Here is a 19,321-nt window from a genome sequence, read left to right on the forward strand (position 1 = left end):
GTTGCTTGCGGTGTTCGATCTTAATCGGATTAAATGGTTGATTCTTGGGCTTTTTGTGATGATCTCACCAGTTTGGTCAAACAAGCGTGCGTTATTTTTATCAATTTATTTCGAACCTTAGCAGTTGTAGTCTCACAGCAAGCAACAATCCTCTCCCACGGAATTTCACTATCAATAGAACATTTTCTGATTTTTTTTTTATGTATTCTCTAACAGGTCCAATAAAACATTTTCAATAATTTTGTTCAATATAATATGAATATATACCGTCAATTCGTTCTCTCTCTCGCACACATTCTCTCACTAACACGATGATATTTAATTAGGATTGTTTCTAGAGTTCTCTATCGCCAGAGTTAAATGCGCCTTCTCAAACGTCCACCTCCTCCAGATCTTCGGTTGTGACCTCGTGCGGGCCCCTCTCCTGCCATTATCCGTCGATGCGAAGGTACCACTTGTCGTTGTGATAGCCACCGCGGCGCCTCCGGTACAGGGTCAGCAGCGCGATCACCAGTCCCAGGACGGCCACGGACGCCACCAGCACCAGTCCGATCATTCCGCCGGAAGTGCCCACGTCCGCCTCGACGTAGGTCAGCGATAGGAACGAAACCTGGCACTCGCGCTTCCAGCTTTCCGGCAGAATGTCCTGGTAGACTTTGAAGGTTTGACTTAGTGGGCACCGTTGGCCACAGTTGAGCACGGTCAGCAGCGTCGGTTCGGCCGAGCTGTTCTTGTAGTAAACGGAAACGTACGGCTCGGCACCGCCGGAAGGTTGGCGCAACTCCAACAGAACGCACGCCGCAAACGGCGGGTTGTGAAGATCGAACACGCGGAGCGCGTTCAACAGATTGGCCACGGTCGTGTCGTGTGCGCTGTAAACCCAAACCGACCGGTCCGGCTTGAGCTTTCGGTGGAGCTTGGTCCGGAAGCGCTCGAGAATCTCCTTGACGAGCGGACCGGCCTTGAGGCGTGCCATCAGCGGGGTGTTGGTTTTGGTGGCGAACGATTTCGCCGAAATGGAACGAAGCGGTTCCGGGTAGACCTTGGCGGTCCACGCTGGCAGTGTAAAGTTGTTCAGTTCTTCGATGTGCAGGCAGGAATAAATGTTTTGGGCGCTGGTCAGCGAGTCAACCGTTCGTCCAGAGTGAGCCGTCACGTACTCGTACAGCGGTTCCAGGGACTTGTTGTACGCTTGGAATTCGTCCGTGTGCTTGTACTTCTTCAGCTCTAAATCAAACGCCGAGCAGGGCTTTTTCGCGGCCAGCACCTCGTCCAGCTCCTCCGGGACGGTGTGCACCGGAATCGGTTGCCACTGGATGGCCGCATCCCACTGGTCTGGGCCGACCGGTGGATAGAGACCGGCGAGGTTGGATTCGGCACTCATCAGCGTTCGATCGACGTCGGTGGAGCGGACGTAGATTTCGTTGTTGGTGTAGGTGGCCCCCAGCAGGGAGCCGTAGCGCTTCCGAAGCCAGCGGCCCAGCTCCAGGTGGCGGTGCTTTCCGTCCTGGCGGGAGAAACAAACAGAACATTTTGAATCTGTTACCATCCGACGGTTAAATTAATTCAACTATAGATGTATTTTAGCTTGAGCTTTTTTAATTATGTTCTTTTAGGTGACCAGATAAAGTAGGGGAATCTTCGTTCCCTAGATGCAGACAATTTTTACGCTGGGTTATGTGAGTTGTTTGTTCCGGTAGTCCTCCCAAACCGAATGATAGTGCATGCTACAACTTGCACTGTAGAAAGCTTTTAAAGATTGGTGTATCTCTGGGTTTTTTCGTCGTATCTCTGGGGGATGACAACAATGTACGGATAGCTCAGGCAAACCGCGAACAACGACCCGGTGAGACTGTTCGCTTCGTTGTTCGTGGGTGTCGCATAAGGGCGAGTCTTATTGCGTAGGCCTAGAAAATAAGTCCGTTTTCTGTAAATGTGAGCTACCGTGTAAATATGTAAACAAAAAACCCCCCGTTCGCTCGCAAACGCTGCTAACGCTCGCTTGAAAACAATAATTTGCTTGAACTGCGCACCAACACCATCATGCGCAATCACTTCCGCTTGCTGCGAAAAAATAGTCTGTGGCTGCCAGTGAACGAACAAGACGTGTGGTGGAGAAGCTCCTCGCTGTGTCTCGATCGGTTTACCGCGTGGACGGCGAATCTGTCCGGTCGTCGAAACCGCGTGAGCGGAGAGAAACCCGCCGCCGGGGATAATATCCGTTCCCGCACCCCCGGACATCGCGACTTCACGACGTCGGCTTCGTTGAGCCGCAGATTGGGCCGACCAAATAGGATTCGCTTCCAGAAAAACTCCACACGAAAAGCCACAACATCCTGCTGCCGCGGTAACTCCGGCGTGTTGGCCAACCAGCAAGGTCACGGCAAACGGATCCCGCATCGAAGAACAAGCCTGACAAGTAAGTGCGGAAGAAGCCATATCGCCACGGTTCTAACTTAAGAAACTCCCCAGATTTGGCCACGGACGGAACAAAGACCGGCGGGAAGGAAAGACGCTCGACGGAGCGAAACACCAGTAGCACGACGAGCACGCGCGCAGGAAGACCCGAATCGCAACGAAGAACCACAGGTAACCAAGCGGCTGCTTGTTTCCGGCCAAAACTCACGCCACATCTCCTCCCCCAGATCAGCTCGATTCCGGCAGCAGACACGGAACGCAAGCCCAGAGGTGCGATTAAAAGCAGGCGCAGCCGCCAGAAGGTAAAAGCACTCATGTTTGCCCGAAAGAGGCGATTGCTGATGTTTCGCTTTCCCATCCAGATACACCGGCATCGGCAGCTCACGACTCCCACATCATCGGGCTCGGCCCGAACGGAATCCGCGCGGAAGAAGACGCAAAAAAGGCCCCAAAAAGGGTGAGTGCCACGCCAAAGACGCCATCTTGAACGGGATACTAATTTTGGTTTCTGCAGGGCCTTTTGTGTGGAGTTTTCGCTCGACGGGGGCAGCATCACACGGAGCAAGTGGCAATCGGCCAGCATCGCCGTCGGACACTGTGACCAGCGGCGGATCGGCGGGGCGAGCGGACATCGGCCGAAATCGCTGTCGAACGTTGTGCCTACGGCGTTTCGGCGGAGCGGCGAGTGGAAGACATCCATCACATCGGCTCGGAGAAGTCGTGTGCCAGCGAGCCGGATTTGAAGAACGGCGACGTGCGCCGAGGAGCAGCATCGCCAAGGGCAGTGGCGGAAGAACACAGCTGGGTGAGCGGGCTGAGCAGCACGCGAAGGGGGTAGGAAGAACAGTGGCGCCACTGCACTATGGTACATTGGGTGGCCAAGTTTCAAAAAAGTGACCTTCTCCAAATATTTTTTGGTATTTTTTTCTCGAAAGTAAACGTTCTAACTAAGAAAAATCCAAAGTTTCAAAGCTCTAAGTTTGTTCATTACGGAGATACGCAAGCTGAAAGTCAAAAAATGGAGTAAAAAACTAGCGTTTTTCGTAAAAAAAGGCTGATTGTTTAATTGTAACATAGCTCAGCCATTTTAAATGTTTTATTAGGACAAATATACATCGTTGGAAAGATAATGAGATAAGCTTTAAAAATATTAATAGATAAAATGTTGTTTCCAAACCAAAAACTGAAGTTTTCATCGAATAACTGGAGCATTTTTTTGACAAATCATATTTTTTTGTGTTGGTTAATCGAGTACTTTTTTTGCTAACCGATGCTAAATATGAAACTAATATCACTTGAAAGATTGGATTGTAATCTAACATTGCTGAAATTTCCAGCCTGCGATTTTTTGCGTTTTCGGAGATATGCCATTTTGAACAATTACGTTTTATCAAAATTTGCTGCAATCTACATATGTGCCCGTTTATTTCACTTGCTTTGCTACCTACTTCGTGGGCATCGTCGCTTCAAAAATCAATACCTGGTTTCAAGAAGTTCGAAATGACTTTATTGGAATTTTCTGTTGCCTACATTTAAAATTGAGTACCTTAGTCAAAATAAGGTATTCGTACCGAAGTTTCTCAAGCGAAACTGGAGAATCTCAGTTTGATACCGGAAAGAGTATTCAGCAAAATGTTGACTTAGCATGATGAATTTCTGCGATCAATCCATGAAACTGATCCACATTTAAGTTCTATGTTGGTTAATACAAAACATCATAAAAAAGTACCTTTAACATATCCTGAAGCTGTCACAAACTCTATAATCAAATGAATTTTAAGAATATGGTTTGTATTTTATCGTTTTACTTCATAATTAATATTTTGAATAAAATTAATTTTTCTGTTATTTGATTTAACAATTAAAATTTTCGCAATTTATGCCCGTAAGGGTGGGGGGGGGGGGGGGTGGTCTCAAGTTATATGGCATGGACTCACAAAAAGAAACACACAGCAGTAAATAATAAATATTTGACTTAAAATGAATTTATTACGCTTAACAAAATTTTGTTGGAGGGGAGGAGGAAAGGGGGGGGGGTGAAAGAAAGAGGAGGGAGGGGTAGTGTCCTTAAAGTGGGGATGTATTAGCTTATCCATAATTTAATAATATAAACTTGCAATACAATATATACGCAATTCTGTTGCACTTGCTAATGTATCAAAAGACTATTTATTATAAACAATCAACTATTGAAAAACATGAAAAGTCATAAAAATCGACGTATATCATTTCAATACCATATAATTACCCAAATTTGTATGAAAAAAACATTTAAAAAGCAAAAAAATAATTTGGCCGCCTGTTTGTATGGAGATGGCCCATAGTGCACTGGTAAGAAGAAAACCGCGCATGTCTCGCGCTTAGATATTAAGAGAAAGTCAAGGCTTGCTAGGAAAGTTTAGGCTACGGTAAAGAACATGAAGCCCGAGGGGCAACGTGGGGTTTTGGTACGGTAAATACAAGCATGTGTGCCAAAATGTTTGCTTTGTTGGGTTTTTTATTGAGCTAGCCGGAATGTGCGATTACAGTCTTCCATGCTTTTGTCGTATACAACAAAAAAACTGAATAAAATTCGTAAATATTCGTAATGGTAAACCAAGAATTGTGTCATAAAATTAAACTTCAATTAGGGGAAAGCTCTCGCTCCTAACTCCATCCAATTTAATGATTTTCACTATTTAAACAGCTAATTTTGCAAAACTTTTGATAAAAACTTGCTTGCTCACTTCTTATTGAGCTATTTATCACTCGAATTCAGTTGAAATCGCTTTTAATTAGCTTTAATTGAATGTCAAAGTTCTGACCTGCCAACATTAGAGGCACGCTGGAATTAGATGCTGTTTCCCTACAACGATAAAACTTATTTTTATCAGCACAATGACCCTTTGTATGACCAAAAAGGGTTTAAAAGGGATTTTTAAATCAATTTTCAAAAAAGCAAGTGCGAAAACCTCAGTGATCTGACCTCAAAATTGGTTCCGAGTGAATGAAAAAGATTAACAAAGCTAAAAAAAATGTGCTTAACACTTTTACAGTGTACCAGAAACAAAAACACGCTTGCCTCTGATGGCGAGCACTGGAACTTGACAGCTTTTAGTACAACTACAACTAGCATGCCATAAAAAGCTCGCACGCATCAATGTTTCGCGCCCCCATTGCTACGGCAGAAGTCTCAGCGGCTAGTCGTGTTTTTTCGCGGTGTGTTTGGCGCGTTTTTCACGGCGAAATCGAGGCGTGTGCGAGCGGACAGGCCCGTTCCGGTGGTCAGAGGAGCCACAATCTGGTCGTCGTGGACACGGCGGCGGTGCAGCAGTGGAAGAGGAACGAGTTCCTGCATCCGAGCAGCAGCAGCAGGAGGAGTCAGCAGCAGCGGCCGCGGAGGCAGCTGAGGCGAGAGACGGTCGTTGGTCGGTGGAATCGGCCCCGGAGAGTCGACTGCGGTCGGCGGACCAGTTTTCGGCCAGGCCAGGTCGGAGACAACCCCCGTTGTTTACGTGGCTGGCAGCAGGCAGCACAACAACAACAACAACAAGCGCGCGAAAACGAGCTTCCCGCGCATCCCGCTGCGGGCGGCAGCCAGTGCGGCCAGTTCGGCGGTGAGTGCAAAAGGCGAGTTTTTTGTTAGCGTTTAGTTTTTTTTTTTTTTTTTTTTTTTCTCATAGTTTTTTTTTTTTCGGCTAGTTTTTTTTTTTTTTTTTTTTTTTTTTTTTTTTCTCTCCTTTTTTACTTTTGCGATTAGTTTCATCACTTTTATTTTCGTTTAGTTTATCGCGTTTCTTCGCAAACATGGATCCGACCGAGTCGGACCATGAGGAATGCGACTTCGATTCAACCCTTGAGGGTGACGAGGACGTGGACATGGCGGACTCCGTTTTGGGAGTTCCTTCAAACACCACCAACAGGGACCTCTTCCTGAAGGATAAGGATGCTGGCGGTAAAGGGGGATCCTCGGACGGATCTAAGAGGACGAAGCGAAAGCGTCCTAAATCAGATCCGAATCCGGTTCCCCCTCAACCACCGATTCCTCCCTTGACTCCAGACCCGATTCCTCCCAATCCAGATCCAATTCCTCCCAATCCAGACCCAATTCCTCCTAAAACACCGGAGCCGAATCCGGATCCTAATCCCCCTCCGCCCCTGAATCCTCATTCTCAAAAACCGATTCCACGTCCTCGTCAGTATCAAGAAGGATCGCAAACGGAATGGGTGGTCTTCTTCCGGCCCAAACAGAAGCCGTTAAACTTTGTACAGATTACCAAGGATTTGCAGAAGCACTATCCTGGGGTGGTCGAATGTACCAAGCTGAACAAGAGCAAGCTCCGCGTGATCGTGAACTCCGCGGTGCAAGCTAATCAGATCGTAACTGATCTGCGGTTCAGCATTGAGTACCGTGTTTGGATTCCGGCCCACAAAGTCGAAATCGATGGCGTGGTGACCGATGACAGTCTTTCGCTTGTCGACCTCTCAAGGGCGGTGGGACGCTTCAAGAACCCTAAACTTCCAGCTGTGGAGGTACTCGAGTGCCGGCAACTGGGCAACGTCACCACCGAGGGTGGCCAGAAGAAGTTCATTCCTTCTGCCTCGTTCCGGGTGACTTTTGCAGGGTCAGCTCTGCCGGACTACATTGAGCTGTACAAGCTTCGGCTTCCAGTTCGATTGTACGTTCCGCGTGTGATGAGCTGCGAAAACTGCCAGCAGTTGGGACACACCAAGACCTACTGCAGCAACAAGAGCAAGAGCTCAAAGTGCGCCGGCCCCCACAAGGACGTGGATTGCCAAAAGCAGGCTGAAAAATGCCTGCTTTGTGGCGGGGAACCGCACAAAACTCGGCAGTGCCCAAAGTACAAGGAGCGCGAGGACAAGATGAAGCGATCCTTGAGGGAACGCTCCAAGAAGTCCTTCGCGGAAATCCTTAGTCAGGTGACCCACCCCAATCGCTTCGCTCCTTTGGCGGACGAAGACTCGGGGGACGAAGATTCCGATGTGGAGGTCCTCTTCCAGAGAGACGAGGAAAGTGACTCTTCCGGGCCAAACCCGAAGCGCAACAAGGCTTCCAAGTCCAGAAAAGCCGCTGGCGGCAAGGGTAAGGAAAGTGACTCGTTGAACTTCGAGGAGGATTTTCCTTTCGGTCCGTCGGGTAAGCCCGCTCCGAAGCCGGCACCGAAGCCCGTTCCCAAGCTGCTGAAGCCCGTTCCCAAGCTGCCAAAGATCCCCCCGAAACCGGTTCCTCAACCGAACCCGATCACCGATGCCTTCAAAGGAGTCCTTACCTTTTCCACAATCGTGGAATGGCTGTGCTCTTTTGTGAGTGAACCGACGCGTTTAATCATAAAGCGGTTTGAGCCTCTCGCTAGACACATCGGGAAACAGCTTGCTAGCACGATGCCCCTCTTGTCGTTCATTTCCTTTGATGGGTAATACACCAAAAACGAAAAACGGCATCTCCTTTCTACAATGGAATTGTAGAAGTTTAACCCCCAAGTTAAACGATTTTCAACAATTCGCATTCGAACGGGACTGTGATGTGTTTGCGCTGAGCGAAACGTTTCTTATCGGAGATGAGACGCCAGCTTTCCGGGGGTACAACATCATCACAGAGAGCAGGGCAGGACCAAATAGAGGTGGAGGCGTACTGATTGGGGTCAGGAAATGCCACACTTTTAGAAAGGTCACGCTCCCGAATCTAGGAGGAATCGAAGCAGTCGCAGTACAGGCCAGGATCAGAGGACTGGACATTTGCATTGTGTCCGTCTACGTTCCCCCACAGGTGTCGTTAACTCGACAAAAGTTGTGGGGTATGCTTGAGTTGTTGCAGGCACCGAGACTGGTTCTGGGTGACTTTAATCTTCACAGCACCGAGTGGGGAAGTCACAAGACAGACCCTCAAGCATATCTGATTCATGAACTGTGCGACGACTTCCAGATGACCCTCCTAAACAGGGACAAGCAAGTTACGCGGATTGCAACACCACCAACGCCAACTTCGTCCGGTACGAAGGCGAGTGCCATCGACTTGTCGCTCTGTTCCAACAGTCTGGCAGTTCTCTGTGACTGGAACGTGCTTCAAGATCCTCGTGGCAGCGATCATTTGCCGATCGCTATTCTGGTTAGCCATGGCCCACAGCAATCGACAACGGTGGAGATGCCTTACGATCTGACGCGAAATATCGACTGGAAACAGTACGCGGAGGCAGTCTCCATTGGAGTTGAGTTGCGAGCAGGGTTGGCACCGCTTGAAGAATATGCGTTTCTGGCTAATTTGATCTATGACAGTGTGATACAAGCTCAGACGAAACCCGTCCCGGGACCGTACATCCGAACGCGCCCTCCACTTCCCTGGTGGGACAAGGAGTGTACGGATCTCTCGGCGGCCAGGTCTGAAGCTTATGTGGACTTCTGCAAGTGTGGAATCCGAGCGAACTTCCAAAAGTACAGAGCTCTTGATCGCAGGTACAGTAATACTCTGAAGCGGAAGAAGCGAATGTACTGGCGGGAGTTCGTTGAAGGACTACCAGCAGATACGTCCATGAGCACTCTGTGGCGCGTTGCGAGGGCCATGCGTAGAGGTTCCGTTCCGAACGAGAGTGTGGAAAAATCGGACAAGTGGATATTGGATTTCGCCAAGAAGGTGTGCCCGGACTCGGTGCCGACACAACCATCATTCGACGTTGTTGATGGGAGCGATGCTAATCCTCCCTTCTCGATGGTAGAGCTCTCCATAGCACTATTGACGGGCAATAACACTGCTCCTGGTCCGGACAAGATCAAGTTCAGCTTGCTGAAAAATCTTCCGGACGTCGCCAAGCAGCGTCTGTTGAAACTGTTCAACACGTTGGTGGAGCAGAACGTAATTCCACACGAATGGCGACAGGTCCGGGTGGTTGCCATTCAAAAGCCCGGTAAGCCGGCATCCGACCACAACTCGTATCGTCCAATCAGCTTGCTGTCGTGTCTACGCAAGTTGCTGGAGAAGATGATCCTCGACCGCCTCGAACCATGGATGGAACGAGAGCACTTGCTGTCTGACACGCAGTATGGCTTCCGGAGAGGCAAGGGAACAAGCGACTGTCTAGCTTTGCTGGCCACAGGAATCGACATAGCCCGTGGTAAAAAACAGCAAATGGCTTCTGTCTTCCTAGACATCAAGGGTGCATTCGATTCAGTCTCCATCGATGTGTTGGGAGTAAAGCTGCGGCGGAGCGGTCTCAATCCGACGATGTGCAACTTCCTCATCAACCTGTTGTCAGAAAAACACATGCACTTTGTGCAAGGTGATCTGGCAATCACCCGGATAAGTTACATGGGTTTGGCACAAGGCTCACGCCTTAGTCCATCCATGTATAACTTCTACGTCAGCGACATCGATGATTGCTTGACCGGAGACTGCACCCTTATACAGTACGCAGATGACGCAGTGGTTTCAATCGCTGCCAAGAAAGAAGTCGATCTGCTAGAACCCTTGCAAGATACTCTGAACAACTTGGCCCATTGGGCAGTTGGAAAGGGTATTGAATTCTCTCCGGAGAAGACGGAACTGGTCGTTTTTACGGGGAAGCATGAACCGCCGCAGCTCAATCTTTCTCTCTCGGGAAAGACTATCGAGCAGTCGGACCACTTCATGTACATGGGTACCATCTTTGATCAGAAGGGAACATGGGGGAAGCACATTAACTACCTGAAACAAAAGTGCCTGCAAAGAACTAATTTTCTGCGCAGTGTCTCTGGCAACCGGTGGGGTGCTCATCCTTCTGACATGCTTCGACTGTACAAGACAACGATACTCTCGGTGCTGGAATATGGCAGTTTCTGCTTCCAAACAGCTGCAAAATCACGCTTGTTGGTTCTCCAGCGGATACAGTACCGAAGTCTTCGCATTGTCTTGGGATGCATGCACTCAACTCACAACATGACCCTCGAGGTCTTGGCGGGAGTGTTGCCTCTGCGAACTCGTTACTACGAACTGTCTTACCGGTTCCTGATCCGGTGTGATTACAGGAATAAACTGGTAATTGACAATTTTGAAACGTTGCTGAACCTTCACGTTGAGTCTCGGCGCATGCTTCTATATTATGACTTTATGTCATCGTGGGAGTGGAGCCCGAGCACAACGGTACAGCGCACGCCTCCGTTAACCAGCAGCACCCGGATTGGCTTCGACACGTCCATGAAAGCCGATACTCGCGGTATCCCAAACCATCTTCTGCGGGGAGTTGTACCGTCGATCTTCGCATCAAAGTACAGCCATGTTCCTCCAAACAACAGATTCTTCACCGATGGCTCCAAGCTCGACGGCTGTACGGGCTTCGGTGTTCATCATGAATCTTATCAGCTGTTCTTTAAGCTGAAGGACCCGAGTTCGGTTTACGTCGCAGAGTTAGCCGCGGTTTACTGCGCACTGCGAATCATCGAGACCATGCCACCTGACCACTACTTCATCTTCACCGATAGCTTTAGCTCTGTTGAGGCTATCCGGTCTCTGAAGCCGACCAGGGAGTCTGCGTTTTTCCTCACGGAAATACGCAAGACTTTAAACAACCTGGCGGCTCAGTCCTTCAGCATCACGGTGGTATGGGTCCGCGCTCATTGCTCGATTCCGGGTAATGAGAAAGCGGACTTGCTCGCCAAGAAGGGTGCTGAGAGTGGAGACATTTTTGAAAGGCCAATTAGCCTACAAGAATGCTACGGTTTTCCGAGGCAGCGTGCGCTTCTGGATTGGCAAACACAATGGGACGGAGACACCAAGGGACGTTGGATGTATTCCATACGACCTAAGGTGCAAAGAAAAGCCTGGTTCAAGGGAATGGACTTGACGCGTGGATTCATCAGAACGATGTCCCGCCTTATGTCGAACCATTACTCGTCCAAGGCTCATCTGTACCGTATCAACATGAGTGATACGAACTTATGCGACTGTGGGCAGGGTTATCAGGACATCGACCATCTCGTATGGGCGTGTCCAGATCACCAGGCTCACAGAATTAAGTTGAAAGTTACCCTCAGGGCCCGAGGAAGACCACCAGAAATTCCGATGCGAGACGCGTTATCTCAACTAGACCTTGATGTTCTCTATCCGATCTATCAGTTCCTCTTAGATTCCAATATATCTATTTAGTTTTTCTTTCAGTTAGTTTTCCTTCAGTTAGTTTTCCTTCAGTTAGTATAACTCGCCTTCACACAAAGCCGTCGTTTCTGGTTGCACCGGAAGCAAAGCAAGAACGCCCCAGCAGCTGGACACCGAGTTGCGGCTGAGGACAAAACGCAAAGGCCAGCAGAGCCAACCAAGACCCCTACACAATCCCCCTTCCCTTCCCACGCCTTGTCTTTAACATCAATCCCTTCCCTACTAACCCCGAGTAGGCCGCGGGTAATCGGCTCCCCTCCCACTAACATTTACACACAAGATCCTCTGTAATTATTAAGTCAAATGTAATTACAAAAGCCGACTCGGTCCTAACCAGGTCCCAGTACCGAAAAGGACCTAATAAAAATAATTTTATGAGGAAAAAAAAAAAAAAAATCAATGTTTCGCGCAAATCAAATGTTATGAGTTTTGCCTACATATCGGGCGAAATCACTATCGGCGGTTGTACAGCTAAAAGTTAAGCTTGCTGCATGTTACTCGGGCGTAATCACAGAGAATTGTTTCCAGATTTAATTAAATTGTCAAGCCAAACTTTTGTCACGGGTTTCACGATATCACGGAGGTTGAACTGACTGAAATGTAGATTGAATCGCGAACAATATAAGCCGCGCTTTCGTGAAAATATGATCCTGGAAATGGAACTAAACGTTTCCATCTAAAATTCTAATTCAGCAATTCTCAATAATAAATTCGCAAACTAAAAACATTACAAATCTGAAATAAAAACGGAACGCAATGCACAGTGGTCCAGATCGCCAAATTATGTGGAAAATGGATTTACCGTAAAATGATGAAGTTTTGGAGCTTTGGTGTCTTCAGAAGAGTTGTTGCATACGGAAAGGGGCAACTTTTGGTTTGGTTGAAAATTAGGGTGGTTCACTATTAGCGTGATTTTGAAAATCTGACTTTTCAAGAATATATTTGGGAATTTTTTTGTCTTCTAGAAAGTTGTTGGGCTTGCCAATTCAAGCAACTTTGTCGAAGACACCAAAATTTTATATCGTAATCTACGCCTTCTACGACCATATATCGTAATCTACGCCTTCTACGACCAAATTTATAGAAATCATCTGAGCAAACCTTAAAAATCAGTTTTTTGATCGTGGCAATTCAGGGTTGAGTTTTAGAGAAAAGTTGTATTCGGGGCACTTTTAGAGCTTTAAAAAACAAACATTTTTATTTTTTGACAGGTCAATTTGGACTTAAGGGTCAAAAGTTACAGCGATTTTAAGGTATTTTTTTTTTTTTTCATAAAATTATTTTTATTAGGTCCTTTTCGGTACTGGGACCTGGTTAGGACCGAGTCGGCTTTTGTAATTACATTTGGCTTAATAATTACAGAGGATCTTGTGTGTAAATGTTAGTGGGAGGGGAGCCGATTACCCGCGGCCTACTCGGGGTTAGTAGGGAAGGGATTGATGTTAAAGACAAGGCGTGGGAAGGGAAGGGGGATTGTGTAGGGGTCTTGGTTGGCTCTGCTGGCCTTTGCGTTTTGTCCTCAGCCGCAACTCGGTGTCCAGCTGCTGGGGCGTTCTTGCTTTGCTTCCGGTGCAACCAGAAACGACGGCTTTGTGTGAAGGCGAGTTATACTAACTGAAGGAAAACTAACTGAAGGAAAACTAACTGAAGGAAAACTAACTGAAAGAAAAACTAAATAGATATATTGGAATCTAAGAGGAACTGATAGATCGGATAGAGAACATCAAGGTCTAGTTGAGATAACGCGTCTCGCATCGGAATTTCTGGTGGTCTTCCTCGGGCCCTGAGGGTATTTTTCAACTTAATTCTGTGAGCCTGGTGATCTGGACACGCCCATACGAGATGGTCGATGTCCTGATAACCCTGCCCACAGTCGCATAAGTTCGTATCACTCATGTTGATACGGTACAGATGAGCCTTGGACGAGTAATGGTTCGACATAAGGCGGGACATCGTTCTGATGAATCCACGCGTCAAGTCCATTCCCTTGAACCAGGCTTTTCTTTGCACCTTAGGTCGTATGGAATACATCCAACGTCCCTTGGTGTCTCCGTCCCATTGTGTTTGCCAATCCAGAAGCGCACGCTGCCTCGGAAAACCGTAGCATTCTTGTAGGCTAATTGGCCTTTCAAAAATGTCACCACTCTCAGCACCCTTCTTGGCGAGCAAGTCCGCTTTCTCATTACCCGGAATCGAGCAATGAGCGCGGACCCATACCACCGTGATGCTGAAGGACTGAGCCGCCAGGTTGTTTAAAGTCTTGCGTATTTCCGTGAGGAAAAACGCAGACTCCCTGGTCGGCTTCAGAGACCGGATAGCCTCAACAGAGCTAAAGCTATCGGTGAAGATGAAGTAGTGGTCAGGTGGCATGGTCTCGATGATTCGCAGTGCGCAGTAAACCGCGGCTAACTCTGCGACGTAAACCGAACTCGGGTCCTTCAGCTTAAAGAACAGCTGATAAGATTCATGATGAACACCGAAGCCCGTACAGCCGTCGAGCTTGGAGCCATCGGTGAAGAATCTGTTGTTTGGAGGAACATGGCTGTACTTTGATGCGAAGATCGACGGTACAACTCCCCGCAGAAGATGGTTTGGGATACCGCGAGTATCGGCTTTCATGGACGTGTCGAAGCCAATCCGGGTGCTGCTGGTTAACGGAGGCGTGCGCTGTACCGTTGTGCTCGGGCTCCACTCCCACGATGACATAAAGTCATAATATAGAAGCATGCGCCGAGACTCAACGTGAAGGTTCAGCAACGTTTCAAAATTGTCAATTACCAGTTTATTCCTGTAATCACACCGGATCAGGAACCGGTAAGACAGTTCGTAGTAACGAGTTCGCAGAGGCAACACTCCCGCCAAGACCTCGAGGGTCATGTTGTGAGTTGAGTGCATGCATCCCAAGACAATGCGAAGACTTCGGTACTGTATCCGCTGGAGAACCAACAAGCGTGATTTTGCAGCTGTTTGGAAGCAGAAACTGCCATATTCCAGCACCGAGAGTATCGTTGTCTTGTACAGTCGAAGCATGTCAGAAGGATGAGCACCCCACCGGTTGCCAGAGACACTGCGCAGAAAATTAGTTCTTTGCAGGCACTTTTGTTTCAGGTAGTTAATGTGCTTCCCCCATGTTCCCTTCTGATCAAAGATGGTACCCATGTACATGAAGTGGTCCGACTGCTCGATAGTCTTTCCCGAGAGAGAAAGATTGAGCTGCGGCGGTTCATGCTTCCCCGTAAAAACGACCAGTTCCGTCTTCTCCGGAGAGAATTCAATACCCTTTCCAACTGCCCAATGGGCCAAGTTGTTCAGAGTATCTTGCAAGGGTTCTAGCAGATCGACTTCTTTCTTGGCAGCGATTGAAACCACTGCGTCATCTGCGTACTGTATAAGGGTGCAGTCTCCGGTCAAGCAATCATCGATGTCGCTGACGTAGAAGTTATACATGGATGGACTAAGGCGTGAGCCTTGTGCCAAACCCATGTAACTTATCCGGGTGATTGCCAGATCACCTTGCACAAAGTGCATGTGTTTTTCTGACAACAGGTTGATGAGGAAGTTGCACATCGTCGGATTGAGACCGCTCCGCCGCAGCTTTACTCCCAACACATCGATGGAGACTGAATCGAATGCACCCTTGATGTCTAGGAAGACAGAAGCCATTTGCTGTTTTTTACCACGGGCTATGTCGATTCCTGTGGCCAGCAAAGCTAGACAGTCGCTTGTTCCCTTGCCTCTCCGGAAGCCATACTGCGTGTCTGACAGCAAGTGCTCTCGTTCCATCCATGGTTCGAGGCGGTCGAGGATCATCTTCTCCAGCAACTTGCGTAGACACGACAGCAAGCTGATTGGACGATACGAGTTGTGGTCGGATGCCGGCTTACCGGGCTTTTGAATGGCAACCACCCGGACCTGTCGCCATTCGTGTGGAATTACGTTCTGCTCCACCAACGTGTTGAACAGATTCAACAGACGCTGCTTGGCGACGTCCGGAAGATTTTTCAGCAAGCTGAACTTGATCTTGTCCGGACCAGGAGCAGTGTTGTTGCCCGTCAATAGTGCTATGGAGAGCTCTACCATCGAGAAGGGAGGATTAGAATCGCTCCCATCAACAACGTCGAATGATGGTTGTGTCGGCACCGAGTCCGGGCACACCTTCTTGGCGAAATCCAATATCCACTTGTCCGATTTTTCCACACTCTCGTTCGGAACGGAACCTCTACGCATGGCCCTCGCAACGCGCCACAGAGTGCTGATTTTAAGGTAAAAAAGATGCAAATTTAAAACTTAAATATCTCGAAAAGGCGCAAGCCAAATTTTCAGCACCAAGTTGGTGTTTTTCTTTAAACTCGAGATATCTTCATTTGAAAAAGTCTAATTTTCAAGGCAAAACCTTATGGGACCACCCTAACGAATTTCGAAATTTGTCCAAATATATGTTTTTCCATGTAATTTTGCCCGCTGAATCTGAATCTGCCCTCAGAATTGACCCAAATTGTCGAAAAATCGATTTTTGGTCATATTTTGGATTTCCATGTAAAATTATCATTTAAACCCAAAATATGACCAAAAACCAATACCACTTTTCTCTAAAACTTAACCCTGAATTTCCACTTTCAAAAAACTGATTTTTGAAGGTTTGGTTCCCAACAACTTTCTAGAAGACAAAAAAAATTCCAAAAATATTTCTGAAAAGTTAGATTATCAAAATCACCTTAATAGTAAACCACCCTTATTTCCAACCAAACCAAAAGTTGCCCCTTTCCGTATGCAACAACTCTGCTCAAGACACCAAAGCTCCAAAACTTCATCATTTTACGGAAAATCCATTTTCCACCTAATTTTGGGATCTGAACCACTGTGCAATGGAGAAAAACTAAACCCAGAAAATTGAAAGAACCTCAATCACGCATCGCAACTTCTAAGCTAAGGAATCAAGTTTCGCGCCTCAGTCATTGCCGAGGTCAGTTCGCCGGTTCTGGTTTTGCTTCCTCGTAAATATAATATGCACACTTCATCACAACTCGGCGCTCATCGAACCATGAAGGCACAGATTTACTTACATTGGTTAGTTGGCCCCAGCCGGCTGTCCAGTGGGCCGGATCCTTCCACGGATCGTTGGGATACGGGTCAATCGGCGTCCGGTCCCCGTGACGGTACAGCTGTTGAAGTGGTGGAAAAAAACAGTGGCATTGGGGTGCTTAATTTTGAATTAGGTCAGAGTTACTTACCACATGGGCGAAGATGAGTCTGTCCTCGGACTGCACTTGCTGGGAGTTGGCCACGTGAAGCCACAACAGCGTGGCCACTAGCAGCGACAGGAGCCGTGCCATTTCGACACTGCGACACGAACCGGAATGAACTGATTTGTTTGGTGGAGCTGCTTTTAGGTAGACAACACCATTGAGATCACAACAATCTGCGTGGAGAGAACAAGCAGTTAATTTCGTGGTAAAAGAAAGTCGCAGGTAGGAGAGCAGCTCAAAGTGACCTTTATCTCTTATTTTGAAGAAGTTTTCCGCCTGCTTTTCAACTTGAAATTCTAAATTAAGCACAAGCAGTCAATATTGAAATTCGTTGTCCAAATTATTCAAACTCAACCAAACCCCAGCTGACGCATTTACGAGCGATTATTCAAGCTTGTGTACAAACAAAACCCACGAAGCTAATCACTGCAACTAAATTCAGGCCGTGTTTGGTCTTTATGTAATCTTCGAAGGCCGAATTGGGAAACACGCACCAAACGCAGCAAGAAAGAAGAAAGCAAACAAAATGGCCCGAATGACCAACTTTTACGGCGCATCCGTCGCAAACAATGAACCAGCGATAATTCGATAAAGAATATTCTACACTCGCTATCAGTGAAAAAGTGCCCCCACGACAACGGCCACCTTTTACTTTTTGCAAGCAAGTGATAAGAAAGCCAACACTTACCTACCTCCAAGCACAAGCACACGAACAACACACAACAAAAAAGGCAGTTTTCAGCAGAGTGGAATTCTTTGCTTTCACAGCGCAAGCTGTTTGCCTGTCGATGGTCGACGACGGTGTGGCAAAGGATGAACCTTTTGCATGTGAAAACATATTCGAGAGGACCCGTTTTGCCCTCGCTGGCCCGCGTGTTTGGCAAAACAAAAACAAACCCGTGCGAGTCGCGTGTTTGGAAATGCATCGAACCAGACATGTCACTCTCTCGTCAGCGTTCGCAGTGAGCGGTCGTGATTTTTAGCGCGTTTTCTGGCGGTGTTTTGTTTACCTTCGCCTACGGCCATGGCGGCGGCCGCGGAGGCGGGAAGTGATTGGACGGTCCAAAAGACCAAGGAAGGGAGGCTGTTCTATTGGAACAAAGCTACGAACAAAAGTGTGTGGGAGAAACCGGACGGGTTCGAACCAGAGAAGCAACCGGCGACGGAAAAGAAGGATGACTGGGATGACGATCCGGATGTCACACCCCGCGTTCGCAAGTACCTGGCCGGCCAAGGGGATGAATGGATTGTTTACTTCCGGCCGAAGTGTAAACCGCTGAATGCGATGCGGATCTCAGCCGACCTGTGGAAGCATTATCCCGGAGTGACCAACGTGACCAAGCTGAATCAAAACAAACTCCGTGTTGTGGTCAACAATCCGAAGGAAGCCAACGACATCGTTTGTGATCCGCGATTCTGCGTCGAGTACCAAGCATGGATTCCAGCACGTTCGGTAGAAATCGACGGAGTGGTGAGCGAGGAAGGACTGTCAGCGAAACAGATTCTGAACGGAGTTGGCCAGTTCAAGCGAAGGAACCTGCCGACAGTCCAGATAATCGAAGTCAGACGGATGGCAACCTCGGAGGGCGAGGGCGCGAACAAACGGTTCATTCCATCAAGTTCGTACCGAGTTACGTTTGCCGGAACAGCACTGCCAGATTTCCTGCTGATTGACCAGGTACTCCGACTACCAGTACGAATGTTCCACCCCAAGGTCATGAGCTGCACGAATTGCCGGAAATTGGGTCACACGAAGTCTTTTTGCTACAACAAGAAGGTCTGCGGCAAGTGTGGTGAGAAGCATCAGGACGAGCAATGTCAGGCAGTGGAAAACAAGTGTCTGCTCTGTGGAGGGGCTCCGCACGAAACTCGTTCCTGTCCCAAGTACAGGGAACGTTCGGACAAGTTGGAGCTGGAACTGAAGAGGCGCTCAAAGCGATCTTTCGCGGAGATCGTCAAATCGGCTGCAGCTACAACCAGGAACGAGAATCGATACGCTGTCCTTTCAGACGAAGAACCGGAACAGGAGTCATCCGGTATAGAGCTGACATTCCGCCCTGGAGGAGGAGATCGCAAGAAGAAGGAACAATCTCGCATCCAACTCCACAAAACTGGAAAAGTTTTGAAGGATACTTCCCTCCTAGCGGACAAGGAAGATTTCAACCAAGCATTCCCTCCGGTAGGCTCAACAAGGAAACACCAGGAGATGGCCAAAGTGAAAGTTCCTTTTCCACAAAAGGAGGCTATCAAGTCCGCCGGCATGCGGATTCCGTTTTCCAGCATCGTGGAGCTGGTTCTGTCGACGATGAGCGGACCGACCAGAGCAATGGTGGAACCTCTGGTACCTTTCTTTCGAGCAATCGGTAAACAGTATGCCGTGAATTCGATCCTCTTGGAGTTTATCAGCTTTGACAGTTAGAATTTAGGAAAATTATTGAATTATTGACCCTCGGTCCCAACCTGATGTGTAAATGTCTAAAAGGACCTAATAAAAATAAGCTTATAGAATAACCAGACATGTCACTTGCACGTTCAT

The 19,321-nt window shown here is 48.0% G+C and overlaps 2 protein-coding genes across 7 annotated transcripts; one reads left to right on the forward strand and one right to left on the reverse strand.

Annotated features, from left to right (window-relative positions):
- Nucleotides 1–91: 91 nt before the first annotated feature.
- On the reverse strand, nucleotides 92–17,625 carry LOC120423965 (prostatic acid phosphatase-like). Of its 5 annotated transcripts, none has more exons than XM_039587953.2 (4): nucleotides 17,474–17,625; nucleotides 16,771–16,958; nucleotides 16,603–16,701; nucleotides 92–1,507 (listed from the first exon to the last, which is right to left on the reverse strand). In XM_039587953.2, exons 2-4 carry the CDS (start codon nucleotides 16,870–16,872, stop codon nucleotides 431–433), a joined length of 1,278 nt encoding a protein of 425 aa, XP_039443887.1. In that variant the 5' UTR covers nucleotides 16,873–16,958; nucleotides 17,474–17,625; the 3' UTR covers nucleotides 92–430. The 5 variants fall into 5 exon arrangements, with proteins under 5 accessions (XP_039443887.1, XP_039443890.1, XP_039443889.1 ...); XM_039587956.2 differs by having other exon boundaries at nucleotides 17,478–17,600; XM_039587955.2 differs by lacking the exon at nucleotides 17,474–17,625 and adding an exon at nucleotides 17,280–17,430.
- Nucleotides 1,900–3,551, forward strand: LOC120423966 (uncharacterized). 2 transcript variants are annotated; one of them, XR_005606298.2, is made up of 5 exons: nucleotides 1,900–2,419; nucleotides 2,473–2,589; nucleotides 2,646–2,720; nucleotides 2,781–2,875; nucleotides 2,933–3,551. XR_005606298.2 is itself a non-coding variant. In XM_039587958.2 (4 exons), the coding sequence occupies exons 1-3, from the start codon at nucleotides 2,044–2,046 to the stop codon at nucleotides 2,696–2,698; spliced, it is 546 nt and encodes a 181-aa protein (XP_039443892.1). In that variant the 5' UTR covers nucleotides 1,900–2,043; the 3' UTR covers nucleotides 2,699–2,720; nucleotides 2,781–3,551. The 2 variants fall into 2 exon arrangements, 1 of the variants encoding a protein (XP_039443892.1); XM_039587958.2 differs by having other exon boundaries at nucleotides 2,781–3,551.
- Nucleotides 17,626–19,321: the final 1,696 nt, after the last annotated feature.

The sequence above is a fragment of the Culex pipiens genome, chromosome 1 (genome assembly GCF_016801865.2).
Source record: "Culex pipiens pallens isolate TS chromosome 1, TS_CPP_V2, whole genome shotgun sequence".
Lineage (NCBI taxonomy): Eukaryota > Metazoa > Arthropoda > Insecta > Diptera > Culicidae > Culex > Culex pipiens.